General features: G+C 46.6%; 2 protein-coding genes across 8 annotated transcripts in view; both read right to left on the minus strand.

Annotated features, from left to right (window-relative positions):
- The window catches only part of RUFY3 (RUN and FYVE domain containing 3), a 30,969-nt gene extending 14,809 nt beyond the window's left edge, over positions 1-16,160 (minus strand). The window contains exons 1-2 of one of the 7 annotated variants that reach the window (XM_066318291.1): positions 10,077-10,714; positions 2,887-2,940 (exon numbers count right to left, since the gene is read on the minus strand). In XM_066318291.1, coding sequence (XP_066174388.1) covers positions 2,887-2,940; positions 10,077-10,254 — 232 coding nt within the window. In that variant the 5' untranslated portion in view covers positions 10,255-10,714. Of the gene's footprint in view, positions 1-2,886; positions 2,941-10,076; positions 10,724-15,897 lie in introns of those variants that run through there. The other 6 variants (XR_010743506.1, XM_066318286.1, XM_066318287.1 and 3 more) reach the window with 6 other exon arrangements.
- A 3,469-nt stretch (positions 16,161-19,629) lies between these two features.
- On the minus strand, positions 19,630-21,243 carry UTP3 (UTP3 small subunit processome component). Its single transcript, XM_066318292.1, has one exon. It carries the CDS (start codon positions 21,226-21,228, stop codon positions 19,693-19,695), a length of 1,536 nt encoding a protein of 511 aa, XP_066174389.1. The 5' UTR covers positions 21,229-21,243; the 3' UTR covers positions 19,630-19,692.
- Between the last annotated feature and the right edge of the window lie 1,104 nt (positions 21,244-22,347).

A 22,347-nucleotide genomic window follows, 5' to 3' on the forward strand; every position in this document is an offset into this window, starting at 1 on the left:
GTTTTTGCACCAGTGAGAAGCTGATCTTCATGGCTCCTGACAGGTCATACTAAATCCCCAAATTCACAGATCCCCCAGGTTTATATTCTTCCTCTACCGTATTATAAACTTCCAGACATTTGACCTGCTACTCATACCCAAGTTTTGAGCTCCAGTTCTTGGGTACAGGCAGTTTCATCCCTGTTAAGGTCCTTTTATCCAGGGCTGCTGCCAACAGCCAGGGACCCTTTAACCAAACTGCCACCTCCCCAAGTCAACCAACTACTCCTGGCAGCAGAGACCTGACCAGAGGACACCTCAGACTACAGATCTAAGCAAGAGGCATTCTGTCAGCACCCACCAGCCAGAAAGAGCCAAGAGCACAGCTAATACACCCACACCCAAGTGCATATCACTGTGGACTGGGAAAAATCCAGCACAGGGAGAGGGAAGAGCTGGGGCAGTGCCAGCATCCAAACCTGACAGCACAGCTCCCTTGTTCAGTCCCTCCAAACGCAGCTCGGGACAGAGCTTCTCTCATTCCCCTTCTTCTTCAGAGTGAAGCAACACCAGAAGTCTCCTTCTCTAAATTTATTTCCATAGTTTAGAGAACTTCCAAGTACTCATTTAGGAGTGCAATGCTCAGAGTAGCACTGGACTGCAGAAAGACTCAACTCTGCAAGGCGTTTTTATTGCCTTTCAGGACTACTGCTGCCTGAAGGTGATGGGTCTGGCTGATCTGGAGGTACCCTGAGCACATGACCTGCTCTGGATTTCCAATGCATTTGACCTGCAGTGTAGCTAACAGTCACCATCACCAGGAAAGCTAACTCAGGAAAAGGTCAGGCACAGTATTGCCAGCGCACAGAGACCTCTTCCTCATCCTCTCTCATCACATTTCCTCACTGGCCAAGGCCGCTGATCTGATGGGTAGCGAGGCATCCACAGTGGCTCTGCTTGGGTGGCAAACCAGTCCCTAACACAGAATTAAAGGAATTGTACAAGAGAACATCAAAGAAAATGCTCCTTTGGCCATGGTTATTGGCTAAATTCAATAGAAAAATATTTCCACCACATCACACTAATCCAAGATTTCCTCTTCCTTAGTCTGCTGTGAGCAATTGTGCTCTGCACGTGTAGTTTATCCCAGATTCTCATCTTGCAAATCAGTTAGCTTATATAGCGTGAAACTGGATAACATCCCTAAGGTTTATTCCAAAAATTAAATGCTAAGTAATTAATACTCTTGCTCTATGTACTGCACCACACACACCTTTAAGGAAGGCTGACTTTTCCCCAGAAAACTATCAGGCTGGCTTTAAGCTGGGACAAGTCTGATCCTGCTGTGGACCTGGCATGCTCCATCTGAGCTGGTCTCTTCTCCAACTTCCTTCTGCCTCTAACTGCAAAACCTCTGCCTGGGCTTTCCTACACAGCCCACATCATAAACCTTAAAAAGTTTTGCAGTTAGAGGCAGAAGGAAGTTTTTTTTATAAACCTTAAAAAACCTTGAACTTTGCATTTCCACAGGGTCTGGGCTTCAAATGAAGGAATCAAACTCTCAGGACTTTTTTTTTATTTAAATATTGCATCTTCTTAAACAGCAGACATGCTTCCTAACCAGCTGCTTCCATGAAGATGTTTCCAAAAGCACTCAAGAATCCTGTAATTTGTTTAACAGGTATAATCAGTACCCAGGAACCTGAAAGTCAAGAAAAAGTCAATGCAATACAGGATCTCAAAAGGTTAAGCTGTGACTAGTCTTGGTACTTCTCAATTGGTGACAGTAAGTTTTATCACTCCTCATAGTTACTCTAAAACAAGGAAGAAGCAACTAAAATGAAGCTAAAACTTGGATCAAAGGCAGGGAACGATGAGACACTGGAGAAGTGAACAAATCCACTGAAAGCAATGCCAATTCATTAGCATTTCATCAAGGTTCTCCATCTTGCATCAAGAACACCAATTCAAGGTAACCTGAAATTTAGCACGGCTGCTTCCATGTGGCAGAGAAACACCTCTGACCTGACAAAATAAATGCATAACAACTTACACTGTTTTATGAAAAAAAGAAATCTCTTTTTCCTTAAAGCCTGCCTTGGTAAATGCCCTTCTCTGGGAAGCAGCATGGGCTGTCGGGCCAGGAGAGAAGGGCATGGCCTGTAGCTCAGGAGGCTGCCTGAGCACCCAGGCACAAAACCAGCACAGCAGTTAAAGTCAGCACCATCACAGAAGACGAGCAGCAAGGACCAGTGTGCTCAGTGCATGAGAATGTCAGCCTCTTGTGCTGCAAACACCTGAATCCCAAGCGGGAGCAGTTGTACTTTACCATCAAAGTACCAATTTGCTCGACCCCTTGCTGCATTGGGGATTCAGCTATTTCATACTTGCATCCTTTTTAAAAATCAAGAAAGAAGCACTATAAATAAGTTTCTCATTTAGTACTTCACGAGTTCTAACAAAAATTTGCAATACAAGTTTTAGAACCATTTTTTGCCAAGCCTTGGCAATTACTGCCAGAAAATCAGAAATATCTAGACAGAAATACTGCAGAAAATCTGAAGCTTCAGGGTGATTTCTGAAATATTTTTTAAATTCAGCTTCCATATGTTCCTGCAATCTTTTAAGATGTGCTTCTGCCAGGCTCAGGAAACTACTGCCACTGAAAGCATTTAGGAGAAAGCAAATAGCCCTTGCCGATTCACTTCTCCTACCTCCACTACAAGTCAAAATAGTAAAAAAACCTGCAAACATTTATTTAAGCAACACCAAAAAAATGCAAGAAAGTCACAGCTACTGGCACTGGAAAGGAGAACTAACTGCATTTTGCACTCAGGCTCAAAGTAATAGTGCAGAAACCAACGATTAGCACAAACAAGAGCTGTGAGATGTGGGTGTGGAACGCACCTTCGGAATCATCGCGCAATCGCTCCACCACATCTGTCAAATCCTCCCAAGAGTCTTTGCAAACAGCAAAAGGAAAGGAAAAGAAAGAAAAACGTCATGCAAGCAGTGATCTAAAGGAAAGATTCAAAATCAAGATATAAGAAAAGCATAACTGAAAGGGAGATTTGCATCACACAAGACTTAATTCATAGTGGCAAGAGATCTGCAAGTCAAAAAGGTTCATTAGTCTGCACAAAGCAATAGAGCAAAGCATTTTTCTCCCAGAGTCAGACTAGGGCAGGCTTTAGTAAAGCTGCAGAAGCTTTGCTTCTGCATTAACACAAGCAACATTTTTGTAAAGCACATCCTAAAAAGAAAAGCAACAAAAGCATTACTTTACTTGTAAGATAAAAGCACTAAACTTGTGGTATTTATGCAATGTCAGCTTTTGCTTCAATTTCCTCATATCCAGGCCCAAGAAGAGCCGCTAGCAGGCAAACAGCCAAACGTGGGAAGCAGGCACATTCAGGGAAAACACACACTGAGGGCATTCTAAAGGCTCAATAGAGCTTAAACTGTTATGACCCTCACCCAAATGACAGAGCTCGCAGAGATGACTCCGCTGAGCCCGATACGGGTCACAGGCTGATGATGATCCCCTAAGGACTCAATCAGGGAAGCACCTCTTCTCCTTGGCAGGACGAGGGAGGTACCCTGGGAGAGGAGCAGCCAGGACAAAGAGAACTGGTCTCAGCACACCCACTAACTCCCCGTTCCAAACTCAGTGAGGCAAGCTAGACAAATGCCCCGGACCCTGGGCATTTTTCACTCCCTGCTTACACACCCGCACTCGGCAGAACGTCCAAAGAACGGGAAAGGCTCCATCCCGCCTCCCGAGCCAACTGTGCCGAAGCCCTGAGCAAAGTCCAAAGGCTGCCGAGTCCTCCTCCCTCCCACACACAGCCAGCGCCACCCTCCGACCCCGGGAGCCAGGCCTGGCCCACAGACTGCTCCAACACGGCTGGAACAACAGCCAGGAGCCCCAGTGCCACCTCAGCTCACACAGAGCTGAGCCCAGCAGGCCCCTTACCCTGCACAGAGATCATTTTTAACCCTTTTCCTCCAAACTAGAGACTTTCACCAACATTGCCCTGGGACTGAGCACTAATTGCAGGAGCAACAAGGACTTTCCCTGGAGGAAATCCCTGTTGTACCAAGGACACGTTGGTACATGGTGACGAGGCATGGCGATGCTCTCCTCAGTGACATACATCACTGATGGCTTTTTGTCTCTCACAGGTGTTGCAGCTTCCCAAGGCCCAGGAGACTGAATCTCACTGTGGTGGACGGAGCTGGCTGTGATGCTTCCCAGGACCTTGCTGCACAAACAGGACTCTGGGACTCAGATCCAGATGCTGATCATCCCAGAATCCCTACCTGCACACAGTAAGAGAAGCCACACAGCACCCCTGCAAGGTCTTTTATCTAATACTGAGGGGTTGGATTTTTTTCCCTAACACAAAACATAATTAGGGAAGAACATATAACCAAAACCAGATTAGCCAGTACCTGGGTAACAGGGACAGAGAGAACTGTCAGGCTCCATTTCACCTCTCTCATTTATTTTTAACCCTTAGCAAGTAACCCACATAAAGCTCCTAGAGAAATATCCAGAGGAGTCACAAATATTTTCTTCTCTTCTATCCCTACAAACCATGATTCCATCTTCCTACTAGCAGGAACTGCATGAATTTAAACTGGTACTATGGCATTTGCATAGATTTAGAGGCAAAAGCCCACACTTAATTAGCACTTTCTTTCCTATTTTCATTCATTCTCCATGCATCCAGTTGGGGGTTGCATAGAGTTCATGTCTTCTTTTACCTTGTACATTTTCCCACTTGTCTGGAAATTCCACCAACAAGCAACAGTGGGGAAAAACATCTTCCCACAGAAGAATCACAAAGACCTGAAACTCTATAGTTTCCATGGTCTTTATGGGGTGTGAAAAATTCGATACTTTCAATTCTGATGGAAATAATTTAGAAAGTTTAGAAAGTTTAGACGAAGTTTAGAAAACAGGACGACCAAGGCTTTTAAGTCTCTATAACTTATTCCAACCAGAATCCCAGGAAGATTAGTATTATGGAACTGCATATCCCATTGGAATGAACATTCAAGCCAGTTCTTCAGGAAGGGACTGGATAACTTGTCTCTAATATATTAATCATGAAAATCCCATCTGTTATTTGGACAGAGGAGGGTTTTGCAGTCACTCCCTTCTGCTGACACAGCAGCAGCATCTCACTGAAGGAGTGGGGATATTTTCCCAAGCCAAAGAAAGCTTTTACAAGTAAACCCTGGGAGAATGGAACAGCATCAGAATTATTTCACACTGCTGCTCAACATTTACTTTGTTTTTAAAGGTTGAAGTTATTAGGCTAAAATAGAGTTGAGAGTCAAAACCTTTCTGAACCAATGAGCATCGCCTCACACGGAGCATCTTGATAGGAGAATCAAGTTCCTCCAAAGACAGATGAAATAGAATCACAGACTGCCTTGGGCTGGAAGAGGCTTTGAAATTCACCCCATTCAACCCCCTGCCTCTGTCCCCTGCACAGGCAGGGACACCTTCCCCTATCCCAGGTTGCTCTAAGCCCCAGCCTGGCCTTGGACACTTGCTGGGATGGGGCAGGAACAGCTTCTCTGAGCTGCCTGTGCCAGGGCTTACCATCCTCACGGGGAAGAGTTTGTTACATTGGGAAGAAAAGTTTTTAAATAGGTCAGGATTTTTTAAAATTATTTTTAAGTACAGAAATTTTAAACAAACTCATAAGGACATCCTAAGCTGCCAGTAAAATAACCAAAAAAACCCCAAGGCAACAGTTTTGGGAAGTGAAAACTGAGCTTGATATAGAAAGCCCTGAGTGATGGTGCCAGGTCAGCCCTGCTGCTGGGTCTGCTGGGAAAGGCTTGGCCCAAATTTGGGCAAATATTCCTTCATTATGAAAGGGAAACCTCTGGCCGTATTACTATACTTCAATTGCATTCTGATATTTGTTACCTTAGGAATACATACATTTAATAGCAAATAAAAAGGTCAAGGAAGAAAAGTAGGTAGATGCTGTTCATGTTATGGGAGGTACATAACTAATTCTTTCAGGTTAGGTTTGCCAATGTGATGGATCACAAATTGTTGATGAAGAAAAGGGATCAAGCAAAGGGTTTTGGCATCATGTTCAAACACCCAGCAAGCCCAAAATCAGGGAAGCCACCAGGCAGTCTGCAGCCTGGAAAGCCAGGAACCATCTACTCAGGACAAAGTAGCTTAAAAAACCCATCTATTTTAAAACTCACTGCATAAAAATTCCATCTCTAAATATACACATATACAGAGAGCCTTGCATACAGACGAAAAGAGCAGTGAAAGATCAGCAAGAAACCAGAAGAAAATAAAAGAAAATAAAGAAGTACAGACAACTTGGAAATTCCCAGCCCACTCTCCATTACACCTATGGGACAAATAAACTGCCAGTGTACATCCCATGAAGTCACAGTTCAAAACCACCCTAAGTCTTACTCCCATCTCCACATGATTACCATCAAATAATTACACAACTTCTCTATGTTGTAACTCTCTGCAGCTATATGGAATGTTTCTGCACAACCAGCCTGTTTTCAGAGGGAAACACATGAGTAACTGCTATGGGAAACTTCTCATCCTATTTTAGTCCTTCATAGTTTACATTAAGAAAATAAAAACCCAAACCCTTGGGGTTTTTCCTCCATCTTTCACTTCCCAGTTTGGTTGACACCCAAGTGGTTTCTCTGGAGCACTTTGGACTTGCCACCTCTGAGGGATATAAACCTGCTCCAAGTTCCCCAGCTCTGACTTCATTTTGATTGACAAGGCTTTAAAGAGCAAAGAAAACAATTACTCATAAGAGTAATTTCTGAATTGAAGTCTGAATTACACGACCTAACTGCAATTCCCAAGATTTATGACCACAAACACACTGTAATTCATTTAACTTGCATTTACTGACTTATCTTTCTTCTATTAAATCCGGTCTCCAGCTCCTTTGAACATCTCCTCTATTTAGGGGTTTCTATCATCAGAGATATTTTAAGAGGTTTTATCCAACTACAGAGTCAACTCATGCAGGTTTTTGTCCACACCTAGAAGGTCCCTGCCACTCTCAGTACAATTCAGATTTGTTTTGTAATGGTAAAGGCCTAAAGCACTGAAAAATCCTACCTCTCTCATGACTTTACTGTTCCTATTCCACACTACTAGAGAAATCCTAAACCCAAGTTAACAGTTACCAGTTTGCAAAACAAAAGTATAACCAGTAAGGTTATTCTGCTTCCCTAAACCATTTTGAAGTACACAAAGAAACACTGAAAAACATTTGGATAGAAAATGGAGAGAAAAGGTAAATCTGATGGATGATTCAATAACCACTGCAACAGATTAATGGGCAGGAGGTTTTAAGAACAACATTTGCTTTTTCTGAAGAGCTCTACAACTCCTTGTCAGGGTATTCTACGCAAGCACATGTCAGAACCTAAAACTTTTAAACTGCCAGTTAAAAGAGAAAAAAAAAATCTGACCTTAGCTTTCATCCAATAGAAAATAAAATTTCATCTTCACATGTTGTAAATTCTAATTCCAATTGCTCCTCTCAGAGCAATTGAGGAAGATTAATAAAAAGAGGAATACTGTGATTCGTGAAAGTTCTCTCAAGTTAGCACACGTATTCCTTCTGAACGCTATTACAAGGTGATCCCACGGGGACAAAAATTTCCTCATGATTATTCAAGATAGAAATTTAACACCCAGTGAAATGGTCTAAAAAAAGCCATTTTGTGCAACTTCTCCCTACAGCTGAGACCAGTATTCAATGCCACCCATACGCACACTGTTCAACATTCCACAGAAATATAATCCAGGTGGTTTTTTACCTCCACCCCTAAGGTTGCCTCAAAGATCGTCACACGCATTGCAAGCAAACAAGACTAACCACCAATGTCACATTTAATTATGAGGGGCCTGCAGAGAACAGTAAAGTTCTCAAAGTCTTATTAAGAATCACAGCCTGTTTAGAAAAAAACAGCTCTTTTTCTAATCCAAGCAGATTTACACTAAACAGCAGAATCTGCTTATTTTCTTATGCACACAGAATTGTTTCAATCTACTGCAAAAGTGTATTAATTGCTTTTATTGTTGAACTGAGTATCCATGCTACAGGTTATATGGAATATACATAGTTGCAAGTAACTCAGTATCTGATGCTTGCTTTTAATGCAAAGAAAAGTTTTGCTTAGCGGCTCTCAAGCTCCAGCTCTGTGCAGGACTGAAATTGCTGCGACTGGCTCTGAAGGTAGGATGGCTGCCTGAGGGCTGGGGACACAGCAGATCACAGGGTGAACGGAGGCCAGGGACAAAACTCTCCAGAAGCAGCAAGAGCTCAGGGACAGCAAATTGAAGGCTTCAAATCCTTATTCCAGCAAGCTGTTGGATTCGGTACTTACTGCAATATGTATTTTACATGTCTTGATTTCTAAGGAAAAAGCTGTCCCCCTTTGTTATGCCTTTGGCAGAATTCTACAGCTTTTTCTTTTTTTCTTCTTCTTCATAATGCTTACCTTTGCACATCAGGGGTTTTGTTTATGGAGATACTCCCAGGGACATGAGCCCATGTTCCTGTCTCCCTGACCTGTGCACACCCTGTAGACACAGCAGCAGTGCTGATGCAGTGGCACCAGACCCAACACCGGGATACAGCTGTGTCAGCTTTTCCATTGTCAACGCTTTTCCTGACCTTCTCTGTTCAAAATACAACTTTGATCCACATACACCCTCCCAAACAACCAACAAGCCTTATTTTAGGTATGCATAAAGATCTACAGGGAGGCTGTTATAGTACTGCTCTTTTGCATTCATTTTTGACATATGAATTAAATAATATGGTAAAGAAATTAGCAAATGCTGTTTTCTAACCCCCTTCTGGTATTCGCCAAAGAGTGTCTGTAATTACACCTTGAAAAACACTGGAATAAGACCAAGGAAGGTCTCAGTGTCACACACAAGAACATGGGAATTGCAAGACAACCAAATTCCTGCTCACCCTGTACTCATCTCCCTGAATGCCTGGGATACGCCTCAGAGGGAATGTTAAATTTTTCCTTTTGAAACCTACCACTGTGTGACTAAGTACTTGGCAAACCAAATCCAAACCCAAGGGCTACTGTCACTGAAAGCAGCTGTCAAATGAAAATTAAATTATCCCTTGGAAATTTATTTTAAAGCTTAAATCCCCACCACAATTTCACTTGCCTCATTCAGCAAGACAATGTAAGACACTGCTGACTTAACCAGGCAGCATTAAATAGGTCAAGCAAGACTGCTTGGTGGAGTCAGGCATTTCAGGAGTTACTGGAAGAGTTACTGGAAAAGGGTCAGCCATGAGAAGCTGGGGCCTCCTTGCTCTAAAACCAAAAGATGCATCCAGCAAGGGCGCTCAGAACCTCAGCATCTGCAGAAACTCATCACTTCTCCCTCTTCCCCATTTGTTTATTGGCAGAGCACTGCGTAGATGTCCCCTCATGATTTTAGTCCTCTCAGAGCATTCAATCCTTGTCCTGGTATTAAACTGCTTACCAACCCAGATGAAAAACCGTTTTTCCAGGGGAAAGCAAGATGTGCTCCATCTCCACAGGCTTCCAAGCCATTACAAACAGCAGCACGCTCATCAGGGGCGAGAGCTGGGCCACTGTGATGGCATCGTCACCTGACAACGGGCATTGCTGCGTAATCGCTGGGGCTTTCCAAAAACTCCCCACGACCGGGCACACGCTGGGGTGCTGCCACTGTGCTCCCCCGGTACCGGTTGGCAGCTCACTAACCGCTCCCAGCCCCGAGTTAAGGGTAAAATCGCGATTAAATGTTCTCACTGAGCACACATCCTTCCTGAGAAACGCAAACCTGATACAACTAAAAAGATAAGCCATCACAAATCTGCCTTAAAGTGCCGGGTGACAAATTCTGAGGGCGATCTGAAGTAGCAATTGGGCTCTCTGCTCTGCCCACGGCTGTCCAGGCTCTGCGGGCAGGACACGGGCATGTGGTCCTGCAGACGCCCCCTCCCAAGTCCTGCAGCGCCGGCACAATGCCGGCCCGAGGCTCCCGGGGCACAGCCGCACCGTACCTTCGTGGGTAGGCTCGGGGTCGGGTGTCAGCGAGATGTCATCCAGCTCGCGCAAGCACAGCCACTCTCCGTCCATCGACACGCGGAATTTGCAAAGATAGATGGTCTCCATGGCAGCCTGAGTGATCTTGTCTGTGGTGGGGGTTGGCATGTCGCTTTGAGGCGTCAGAGCAGACATGATGACTCAGCTGGTACAACAACAACGGGGGCAAAATAAGGACTAAAAACAAGAGCTTCCTGAAGAAGAAAATCAGAAATACCTTGCGATTAAAGGACAGATTGCTCAGGACCACAGAGGCTGCTCTGGCCTTTTCATAGATCAAGCAAGGCAAAAACGCTGCTCCTTGCCGCTTAGCTCTGCCTCCCTCCTTTCCACCGACTGCCGTAGTCTCCAGCTATGCTAGAGGCTATTGATCCTCAGCATCCACAGAAAACCTGGCTTCTGCTCCAGAGGCAGCAGGGAAAAACAAGTAAAAAATATAAAAAGAAAAAAAAGGCAGCAGAAGCAAAAATAATGTTTTCCCCTGGTGATGATCCCAAGGAAAAAAACAAAGGATGAGCGGAGAGGCAGCGTCCCGGTGTGCCGAAATGCGAGCGCCGGTCCCGTCTCCCGGCGCAGCCCCGGCAGCGAGTGCCGCCGGGATTGGCTGTGCGCAGGGAGCAGGGTGGCGACCAAAATGGCTGACTAATGAATTGAGGTGGAAATCCAGGCTCATGTGATCGCCTGCGATTCCCAGGATGCTGCCGAGGCGCTGCTGATGCGGGGCCCACAGTCAGGCGCTCCTCGGCACAGCACCTCCTCGCCGGGCTGTGCCAGCTCGCTTGGGAGCGGGCAGAGCACCGCCGCACCTCCCATCCATCGTCCCCGGAATACAAAGGAGCAGCGCCAGCAATACAAAGCCACATTTGTATTCCGCTCGCATCTCTCTGCATGCCACTACAGGAATTCAGTCGGCACCTTTGTTTTCACAGGAAATGTGCGAGCTGCAGTTTGGGTTTTATTCGCTGTGCCACCTCCTCAGGAGGCGCCTTGGAGCTAAAATTTCCCACGTACAAAAAAGGTTAGGATGGATTTATTGTCCCAAGTAACTGGAAGGAAAAAATTATCTAACTGTAAGCGCTCCAGTGACTGAGGATGAAGCTCTTTCAGCAGGGCATGTGCACATGGGAGGTCAATAAAGGACAACATCACAAACACTGTGACCCAATCTTATACTTTAAGAATCTCCTCTGAAAATTGTGCTGCTCAGGTGAGGCTGACAAAGAAATATTGTCTCTCAGCAGGAAGAGAAACAGGCTTTCAAGCTCTCAACAATAATACAATAATAGTGATTTACAGTAACAGCACTGAATTCCCTGTCCCTTCCTGGCTGGCTGAACCTCGCCTGTGTTCCCAACCCACACAGGACAAAAGGTCCCAAGTCACCAGACAGGCTTGACATTCCCAAGATCGATGTAGTATCACCACTCGCTTCAACAATGCTATCAGGCACCAATAAATTAGCTTTTCTGCCTTAATTCCCATGTGGCTCCAATATATTTGAGGAGAGCACATGTATAACATCCATCTGAAATGCACAGACAGTCAGTCTTGGAGAAGGCTGTCACCAGAACAATACCTTGAAAAAATCATGTGCCCAATGTCTGGCACCTTGATTACTCTCCCTGCTTTTTGTTCCCCAAATACTCAAAAGGATGTACATCTCTCTTAGGGATGTGAAATGCCAAAACAGATTGCTGGATACAGAATTCAGCATGCCAATGCACACAGCTTTTGGAAAGAAATGGCACCCATCATGCAAAGGGAAAAAGGATTAAGAGCTGCTATTTCTGACTGGCAAGAGGAAGCAGTTGCTTTCGGTGAAAACTTCCTGCTTAGTGCAGCACATTTTGACTCAGCAACTCTTTCCCCATTAGGCCAAACCCAACCAAGCACCACGCAGCCTGTTCTGACAGCGACGCAAAGGGCAATTATTTCACGGAAAACAAGAATTGCTATTGTCTCTTCTCCCCAAGAGAACAGAGTTTATAAATCGTGCTGACAGCATCTTAACTCGTATATTTATACACCCTTTCAGCAATCGCAGCCTCTAGTTGTAGCATCCATACCACACCATGCCAAATTCTAAACACAGTGAAAGTGGCCATGTATCAGCTGCCACAGAACAGCTGCTGGCCCTGGCTAACCCTTGGCCAGGGTCTAAACAAACAGTACTCGGTCAAAACATACCCTTTAGAATCAACAAAGCACCATAAGCTACTGCTCAAGCTATTATCCAACAGATCTCATTAATAGACAGTTTTAACTTCTTTGTTTTCAAAGCAATTAGAAATACCAACAGCACTGGGTGTAACCCTGCAGCTCCCATTTCACAACACGGGTCTTCAGATGAACTCAGCACAGGTAAGAGACCTGCACATCAGGATCACAGGGAAAATCTGCTAAAAAATTAGGAACTGTTCAATCTCCATTTGTTTTAACATGCAGAAATAACAGAAGCCAGTAATTCCCTTCCAGATGAGTTCTATTTTCAGGCTCCTTTATGCAACGATCCTGCTGCAAATACTCCAAAGGGATACTTGAAGTACTTGGAAAATGTTCTTTAACTTTGACTTATTTCCAAAACAAAAAAACCCCACAAAAACCAAACCAACAAACAAAAAACCCAAAAAAAAAAAAAAAAACCCACACAAAAAAACCCACAAAAAACCCCCAAACCAACCAACCAACCAAACAAAACCCAACAAAAAAACCAACAAACAACCAAACCACAAAACACTCCACCAAAAAAACCCAAGCAAAACAAACAAACAAAACCCAAACAGGAATTGTTTAACTTACTGACCTGTGTCCTTTTAATCACCACCTGAAAACCACAAGACAAACCTTCCCCTATCCCCATCCTGTGCCTCAAAGTGATAAAAGCAACAAAGCATCTCATGAAGAAACGAAAAAAAGACATCAACTATTTGTTTGGTTTTCATAAAACCTTTCATACAACTACCAGGCAACTCAAGGGCACCTGATAAGGCTCCATCAGGGTTCCAGGATGGTTATGGACACAGGAAAACCCACATCACGGATAAATGCACAGGAGGTTGTGCAGGATGAACCACTTTCTCCATCACAAACCAGTCAGGCAGCCTTGACTGGTCCTACTAACCCTCCTGTGAGCTACACTTTGGCACAAGCCCTTAGAAACTTTGGCCAGATTGCAAAACATAGCAGGGTTCTGCCAAAACATTTTTAAGATTAAAGAATCATACACTGACTGCACTGGAATTTTAGGATCAACCACCTGAACACCATGCACTCCATCAGTCACCAGTATTTGGGAGCTCAGCTGTACTGCAGAGTATTTTGAGTTTCAAAGATGAATGAATTAGAATAATCTACGCAAAGAAACCCAAACAAATTTCCAAACCACCCTTAGGATTCCAGGGAGCATCTTTGGGTGTACTTCTATTTTCAGAGCCTGTTGAGCAACCTGTGTTTCCATCATTAGGAGGAAATATTCCCCCTCACCGTGTAGAGATTTCAAAGCAAAAAAGACAAAGCCATCTCTGACACAAAATGTAATCTAAAAAGATAAAACTAGCAACACAGCATCTACATGGCAAAGTCTGCTTCTTACTGCCTCTGTCAGCACAGATATGCACATTACCTCAAACAGCAGCTACTCCCAACCCCACAAGCTCAAACAGGAATGGGAAAAAGGAAGTTTAACAATCCAAAGACCAGTAACAATTTCTTAATTAAGAAGTAACAAGTAAGTTTTTCTTTACCTATTGTGAAACACAGAGATATTATTTAAGGATTGAAGTAAATATCATAACTGATGGAAAGGGAAGGAAAAGCCCACTTCTAGTATCATGGTTTTCATGTAGGTAGGTTTTCAGTGGGAGCAAGGAAAGATTTGGGGTTTGGTTTAGGTTTTTTTTAAGGAAGGCCTAATCAAGTTGCTTTTATTGCATTTTAAGGTTTTGCTGCAGGACAGCATGTTTAAGTATATCATCTTGTTCCTTCTGTCTGGAACCACCTGTAGCAAGTAAGCAGGTGCTGCTGCCATGAAGAGCTTTTGCAGTCTCCTTCCCTAAGCAGCTCTGGCCTTCACCTGATGTTTGGAATCAACTGAGAATACAACAGAATAGTTCAAGGATTGAGTCGTAACAGGAAAAAAGAAAAAACACTTGAAATAAACCTCTTAAGTATTGTGAAATACTGACTTTTCGGTGTAGTGGCCACTGCCTCCCTGTAACACCTAAGACTTTGCAGCAGGACTGCTCCTGCTGCTCTGTGGGAATAAATGAAAGATGCTCTTAGAAATGTGAGAACTGGAAAAAAACACAAGAAGAAAAAAGAGATAGTGGGGAAAAGTGATCTACTGACAGAGCTTGCCCCAGAAGAAAGAGAGTCCAAGACACCATGCAAATAAATGCTGATTCCTGTTCCCTTCAGACACTGCTATCACTGCATCAGTCAGTTCCTGAGTGGGCCGTGACACACAATTCTGCACAGGCAGCTCCACCTCCACAGCTCACAAAAACAAGGGAAGTTTTATATGCATCTTGTAAAGGTTTTTCACAAAGCTTACATGAACAATCACTGCAGAATAAGGCTGACATGGGATAACAACGACTGAGCTTCTCCACTAAGTCCTTGTGCACAAATGTGCTCATCTCAATGCTTGTTTCCCCATATCCACACAAGAGCTTCTCACAAAGTTTGAACAGCTAAGATCAAATGTTTTTCTTTAAGCCTTCTTTTCTATCAGAAGTAGCTCAACCCCTCGCATGCACATCACAGTACCTTTACTATGTGTAATGATTTCCTGATTAGGGAAAAACTACAAGCAAAACTGAAGGTTTTGACACGGGCCTGTCATTTCAATGACAATTTAGTAGAGAGGGACTTTGGAGATAAGTTGGCAGTCACAGACAGTCCTTCATAGAGCTCAGAGCAAAGTCAGGGCATTTCACCTCCCCTTGGCATTACGGACATGGATTTCTTACCTCACTGATTCTAGCTCTGCTGAGTAATGCCTTCAAGTACATCAGCTTCCAAAGGAGAAAAAAAACCAGATACCCGCTCCAAACAAATCAGCTCCTGTGTGAGTGAATGCTCAACTGGGACAGGAGGTGACAAAGCAGAGGCCAAAAGCTCAGTCACACACACCCCGGTGCCAGTCCAGAGAATAAAACGGCTGGTTATTTTTAGGATGGATAGAAAAGACAAGATCTCTTCTATATATGCACCCATGCATGTACTTCTTACTTGATTTTAAAAGACACCCAAGTACTTCAGAGTACTCCAGCTTCCCCAAAGACACAAGATCATAAGGAATCTTACAAAGGAGAACGCTATTTGCCACCCAACACGCCCCCCACAGCGATGCACTTCAGGTCTCCAGCGTGCCGTGCCCTCGCCTCGGATTTGTTCTCCGCACCAACACCAGGAGGAAGCCCGAGAGGGGTTCCCCAGCCCCCAGACTACAACCCGCGTCCAGGACAGCCTGTTGGATCTCCAAGGGCGGCACCGATTGTCCTCAAAGGGCCCCCTCTGGGGCTGGCTTTGCTGAGCTGCTGGGCCAGCACAGCTCGCACCCCAGCTCCCCCATCCGCGTCCTTCCGAGCCCCGCGGGGCAGCTTTGGGGCGGGCGCCCCGAGCCCGGGCGCGTCCGTGGCTGCGAGAGCCGCGCGTTCCCCGCCCGGAGCGTTCGGGGCAGCCCCGGGAGCGGAGCGGCGCCCAGGGACCCCCGGCCCACCGCCCACCCGGCCTCGAGGGAGGCTCCCGGCCCGGGAACAGCCCCGTCGTACTCACGGGCTCCGTCTGGCTCCGGGTAGCTCAGCACCAGCACGGGCAGCCCGGCCTCGCCGCGGCGCGCCGGGGGTCTCCATAGCCCGGGCGGCGCGGCCGCGGCGCCGCCTCCATGGCCGGGATAGAGGAGGAAAAACGGCGGCGAGGCAGGGCGCGCCTCCTCCTCCTCCGCCGCTACCGCCCCCTCCCCGGGCTCGAGCCGCCGCTCCATGCTGGAGGGCAGCTCCGCTGCGGCCCCGTCCCGGGAACTTTCCGCCAGCGGCGGCAGCGCTGCCCGCCCCGCCTCCGCCATCGCCGCCCCGGCCCCCGGCCCGCCCCGCCCCGGCAGGGAAGCGCCGCGGCCGCCCCAGCCCCCGCCGCCAGGGGCTGCCCCCGCCCCGCCGGGGAGCGGCTCGGGGCCCGCGGGGAGCGTAGGAGGCGACAGCCGCCGCTGGAGCCGCCACCCTCTAGTGGTGCAGGGACTCTAACCTGGGAAGCGAAGCCGGAGCACCATCTCCTGCCTCCTCCCCTCGGCTTCTCCGGGCGTGAGAGCTCAGGGACAGCGGCGCTTTGAGATCCTGCAATAAAAGGGGACAAAGTCCAAGTATATTTTTTAGTATTAAATCTGTTAAATACAGCGTATTACTGGGAATTTCACTTGGGAGATTCTTTCAGAAGACAAGGCAATTAATGTGGATTGTGGTGTTGTTAGCAAGCAGGAGGCACATAAATCTGCCGGATTTTAAAAAGCATCCTGCCTTCCGTGCACTTGGGTTAAGATGAAGCACGTTGCTGCTTTCTTTTTAAATCTCGCATTAAAATTGCAAAAGCAAAGCTGTAAAGGCTACTGATTTCTGGAGACTGATTTTCCAGCACTGCCTCAAGTAATGCAACATGTTGCCAGTAATTGAACAGACGCTTTAATCCACTTTACAAAACTCACAGCTGAATGTTTGAATTTCTACTTGCTAACAAGACTAAAACAGCACCCAGACTGTGTGTGATGGAATAGCATGGAACACAGCTAGGAAAACCTACATAACCAGGAAAAGCTTGACAAAATCTGAGGCAGCAGCAAATATATTTCCATGTAGATTGTTCAATACCTTTTCCTTGCCCATATAAATAGAAATTTCAGGGTGTGATGCAGAAAGCATTGTCTTGTCCCCCTTCTCTGCCACTGTACTTTTCTGCCCAAGCTTCCTGGGGCAGCCAGGCTTACTCTGGATGCTCATTGCCTCACAAGGATTATCTCTTCCAGGCGCAGAAAAACAACAACAACAAAAAAAAATAGCTCAACACCTTGGAATTTTCTACACTTTGCCTATGACAGTTTAAATATAAATCATTTACGTGCAGGTGTCGGCAGGACTGACCATCCTTGGATTACCGTGCTCCAAGCGAGCGGGTGGAAAGGACCCAGGGCAGATACATCATTGCTGTGAGGGTGATGAAACAAAACTGTTACCTGAGGTGAGTCCCCACCTGCTTTAGGTGCTGCTGAGGCTGCTAGCCCTCTCCAAGCAAGATGCTGGCAAGGACAAGTGCCATTTAATGGCTCAAGCATTTCTTGGCAGTGTCAGCACCTTCTGCAGAAGCAGTACTGGAAAAGGGAAAAAGCAGCATTAAGCAGGACTTTGATCCACTCCTTGATTCTTTTCCTGATCACCTGTGGTTCTTGCTTGATTTCATGTGTCCATTTTCATAGGGATTTTCAAAACCTGTTCTCCACCAGGAATTTCCCTTCAATACAAAACATTACTCCAAATATTTCTTAGAGACACGGTACAGTGTCGTCTCCCCCCGCCCCCCCCCCCCCATAAAAGCATGTGGGAATTATGCTTATTACTTTGTCCAATCTCTGAACTAATCAAGTGGACATAATGCCTGGTTAATCTTCATTAACCCAGGAGCTGTGCTGTGCCATATGCCGGCAGGCAGGGCCAGGCCCCTGACAGGCAGTGTTCCCTCCAGCCTTCAGCCTAATCCCAGAGTTTCTGGGGTGGCACACCGATTTGTTATTTCCCTTATTAAGTGGTCAGATAGAAGTTGCCATAATTTTGCTTGCCAGCTGCTTGGAGCTTTCCAAGGAAGCACAAAGCCAGATCCATGAATGACCATTAGCCCTTCGTTTTTCTATCAAGTGACAAAGGTGCACAAGCAGGTTCTGTAGTAATAAGATCAGGGAGCATTTCTGCTGGGTATTTTCCACACCCCATGTGATGATGCCTGTTACATAATACCATCCCTCCCCAGAAAAAGCACCTAAGCTGTTTTCCCAGCATCTTACCCCTTACTGACCTCTTGGCAGAGCCTCTGGAGCATAGCTCAGCAATATCAGCGGGCAGTCTCCAGCCATGATCCCAGTGGGGACTTAAAGGCAGGAAAATTCTACTTCCCTCCTCAGCAAGTGTTCTGGACCCTTCTCCCTGGGAAGAAGGAGCAGCCAACACTCCTGCTCATAATAAGGGCAGGTGAACAGGCACAGATCGAAGGAGAAGACCTATTCAGTGCACCTGAGACAGGACTGTTCCCATCTGTCCAGCTTAAGATTATTGTGTTCCTACCTCTCCCTTCAACAAACAGCCTGGAAAATTACCAGAATATTCTCCAGCCAGCAGTGAACAGTGTGCTCCTGGCAGAAAGAGGCCTGGGGTGTTAAGGTTTACACAGGAACCCCATGAAAGCACAGTTCACTTGCAGAGCACTAGCAGAGCACCTACACGCTTGTATTACAGAACCTGGCCTGTCACAGGATCAAGAGCACACACTGGTTGTCCCCAAGACCATCACACACAAAAACCATCCCCATTATATGCAGATGTTAGTAAATAAAGCAATTATTCTCCTGAAATAATTTCATACGGAAAACTAATACCTTTCAGATGGTATGGTACACAAACCAAGGCATGGGCTCCCTGAAACCTGTCCTAGACACAATTCCAGGTTTACCTGAGACGGTTTTTGTTAAACTTCAGAAAAATTATCATTCATTCCTCTTTCACAGCCCAGATTGGAACTGATCACTCAAGAGTCAGCTCCTGGCAGGCACTGCAGTGTGGGGTTAAAATGCACTTACTCACCAGAAGGTATGGAGGCATTCACAATCCTGCCCACTGAAGACATAACACCTTACCCATCTGTAAGGTGGTCCTGCAGTAATGCTACTTAGTCCTGTAGCAGCAGACAACATTTAACATTTATCATAGGGGAAGTTAATACGTTTATCACATATATGGTTATAAAGTCCAATTAAGTCCTTGCTTTGCTTCTCCCTGAATTCAGGAAGGGGAACAGTATTTCAGACCATGTGGGACTAAGCAATTTAAAACTAATGCCCATACAATCAAGAGCTAACAAAGATGTTAATCAGAACAAAAATTAACTACTATTAACCACATCTCTGCAGCTCAACACAAGAACAGGATGGACCAGAACAAGATAGCAAAGCTGAGCAGGCAAGTGAGAGCTGCTGAACCTTTCTCAACCCACCCTCAAGATGTCACTCCATCCAATCCCATCTCCCCATCAGTCCCATACAGCCCATTTAATTCCCTTTGCGTGATACAATCCTTGCAATCTCTTAAGGCTTCCTGTTTAGGGAAACACGACAGCATAACAATAGAGGAAAACTGGTTCAGACATGGGCGAGGTGTGAAAGGGTCCTGTGCCACTCGGAGATAGCACCTTCTAGAAAGTACCCTCCGAAAAAGAAAAACCTCAACCCCACTCTCCTTAAGAATAAACCCCACAACATCATGTATAAAAGTTTTATTAGATTCAGAACTGCAACCCACAGCTCTTACAAAAAGATAACTATCACTTAAGCTTCCTGCTTTTCTTAACCCCAGCCCGAATGCCAGACAGTTCTCCGGCATATCTGTGCAGCTCCCTCTGGACCTCGCGGATCTGGCCCTTGCGCCGGATTTTGGCTCGCCGGAATTTTTCCCGATGCTTGACCCGGGGGTTGCGATCAATCTTCCTCCTTTTGGGTGTGAGGCCTTTGTTCTTAATCATCTGATAGGTCACCCCTCTCTTTTTACTGGGATCCTCTCCTTCCAATACCTCTGCTTCTTCACACACATGAACTTCATCTCCAGTTCTCTTCCTCTTGAGTGCCAGCTTCTCCTCCATCATCTTATAGTACTTCAGGGCAGCCTCCTCATCCAGCTCTGACTCATCTGACGATTCAGCAGCAGCAGCTTGGCCATTAACAGGCACTGAGGCATGTTTTGGTTTATTTTTCTTGTCATCCATGGTGAAAAATACTGAAAACTTGTTTTCCTTCCATAGCTTCTCTTCCCTCCTGTCATAGTAGCTCCTCAGAAGCACACGGACCTGTGGGGAAAGCTTTTGGTCTATAACGGCAAGGTCGTTGATGATATTTCTGTATGCCACCAGCCGTTCAATGACCGGGTGACTGTGAACTGGCATCCTCTTGGACTTCAACACCAGATAGAAACTGATGTTGGCACAGTAGCTCAGGTAGAGATTATACTTGGTCTGCAAATAGCGACTGCCCTTCCCCTGGGGGATAGTGCCCTCTCTGACCATTTGCAGGAGCGGGTGCAACTCATCCTTGATCTCCATGAGCTTCACCTCAAAGTCCTCCATCAGCTGCAGGAGCTCTGGGGACTCCTGCTTCAGCAGCTTCAGCTGCTCCTTCTTGGAAAGGGCCTGCAGATCCTTATCAACTTTCTGCCCCTTGTTACCGTGTGTTTTCTGCTGCTCAGCCAGGTAGCCCTGGATCATATCCAGACCGTAATCGTCCTCCCCCAGATCCTGCACCAACCGTCTCTGGATGACTTGAGCCTCTTGCTCCTCTTCCTCCTCCTCAGCATCGATTTCTTGCTGGCTCCGCTTGCCCTTGGCCTGGGCATCACTCCCATAGTCCGTGTCATAGTAGAGCTGCTTGCGCTGACCCCAGGAGAGCTCATGGGGGAGCTTGGCTTCCGGATGGCGCTCCTCCAAGTCGCTTTCCATGGACAGGTCCCCCTCCTCCTCCTCAACATCACGTTCATTTTCCTCACCTTCTTCATCTTCTCCATCCTCATCCTCCTCTGCGCTGTACTCCACAAAGGGATTTCGCTCCTGGGTCTCCTCGTCATCCTCCTCCTCCTCATCGCTGTCCTCGGGCAGCTGCAGACCCAGCACCTCTTCCTCTTCCTCTTCCTCGCTGCCCCCGGCCTCGTCGCCGCTATCCAGGGCGGCCATCACGGCGCGGAACTGCTCCTCGTGGAAGCGCTCCACGTCGTCCGCCAGCTCCTCGGGGACGGCGCGGCTGCCGGGCACCTCGGCGGGATCATCGGCGGGCTCGGCCCGCGGCCGCAAGACGGTGCCGCGCCGGGTCCGCATGGCTCCCACCGCCGCCGCCGCGCCGCTCCTTCCGCTGCGTCACTTCCGCTCACTCCCCAGCCTTTCCGGCGCCCCCGGGGAAAGGGGAGTGCCCCGGGGAGGAGGCGTTTAAGCTGTGCCGCCTCTCTACCGGCGATGATGCCATGCCAAAAAAAAAAAAAAAAAAAAAAAAAAAAAAAAAAAAAAAAGCAAGCCTTTTGTTTACTCCTCAGGCTTTGTTGTTCCTCTAGAAGTCCTGCCAGGACAGCTGCTGTCTGTGCGGTCATCTTACAGCAACGAGGAAAAAAAAATACCGATGGAAAACACACCTGACACCTGTGCCCTTGTAACCAAAATTTGGAACTCGGTTCCCTACGACCAGATCAAACTCGGAGAGAAGCAGAAGTATTTGCCAACCTCCTTGGACACCTCCGAGGTTTAGACATGAACTCCGCCGAGCCTTTCACGAGAGCGGATCGCACTTTTACAGGGATACAGGCAGCTCCCGGCAAGAGCCAGGCCCGTTGCTGGGAGCTGCGGGGCAGCTTCAGGCTGCTCGGCAGCTACTGCTGCTTCATCACCTCTGCACTCCTTGAATCTCTCCCCTCCTCCCCCGCCTTATGCCAAGAGATCTGTGCGTCCCAGAAAAGGAGCAATTCTGCTTTTTCAACACCTGGGGACCCTCACTAGGAGGACTTTTAATGCAATCTGTATTTACTCGCCTCTGCATTGTCATCCTGTGTTTTTGTGTATCTGTCAGCCATGACAGAGCACTAGCCCAGCCTCCCACCCTTCCCAAGGGAAAATTACATTAATACTGAGCCACAGGGAAGCAGTCTGCTTTTATGAGCTGCAGGTAGCCCTGCCAGAAGAACAGAGGAATTAGACACAGGAATTAGTGTAGCTCAAGCTGAGAAACCCGGAGCCTGATAAATTAGGCATGCACACATCCCGGCAAGAGCAGTTCTGCACACAACTGCAGGGGCTTTTTCCTCACCACAGAACAGGTGCAGGTGTATTTATAAATGCTCCTGTCCACTTTTTGTGGGGGAAAAAACCCAGGTCACGCAGATATTCAAATTAGCTGAAACAGAGTGGGGTGCACAGCTTTACTCACTTTTTCATGATTCATTTGGATTC

This window comes from Sylvia atricapilla, chromosome 4 (assembly GCF_009819655.1).
Source record: "Sylvia atricapilla isolate bSylAtr1 chromosome 4, bSylAtr1.pri, whole genome shotgun sequence".
NCBI lineage: Eukaryota > Metazoa > Chordata > Aves > Passeriformes > Sylviidae > Sylvia > Sylvia atricapilla.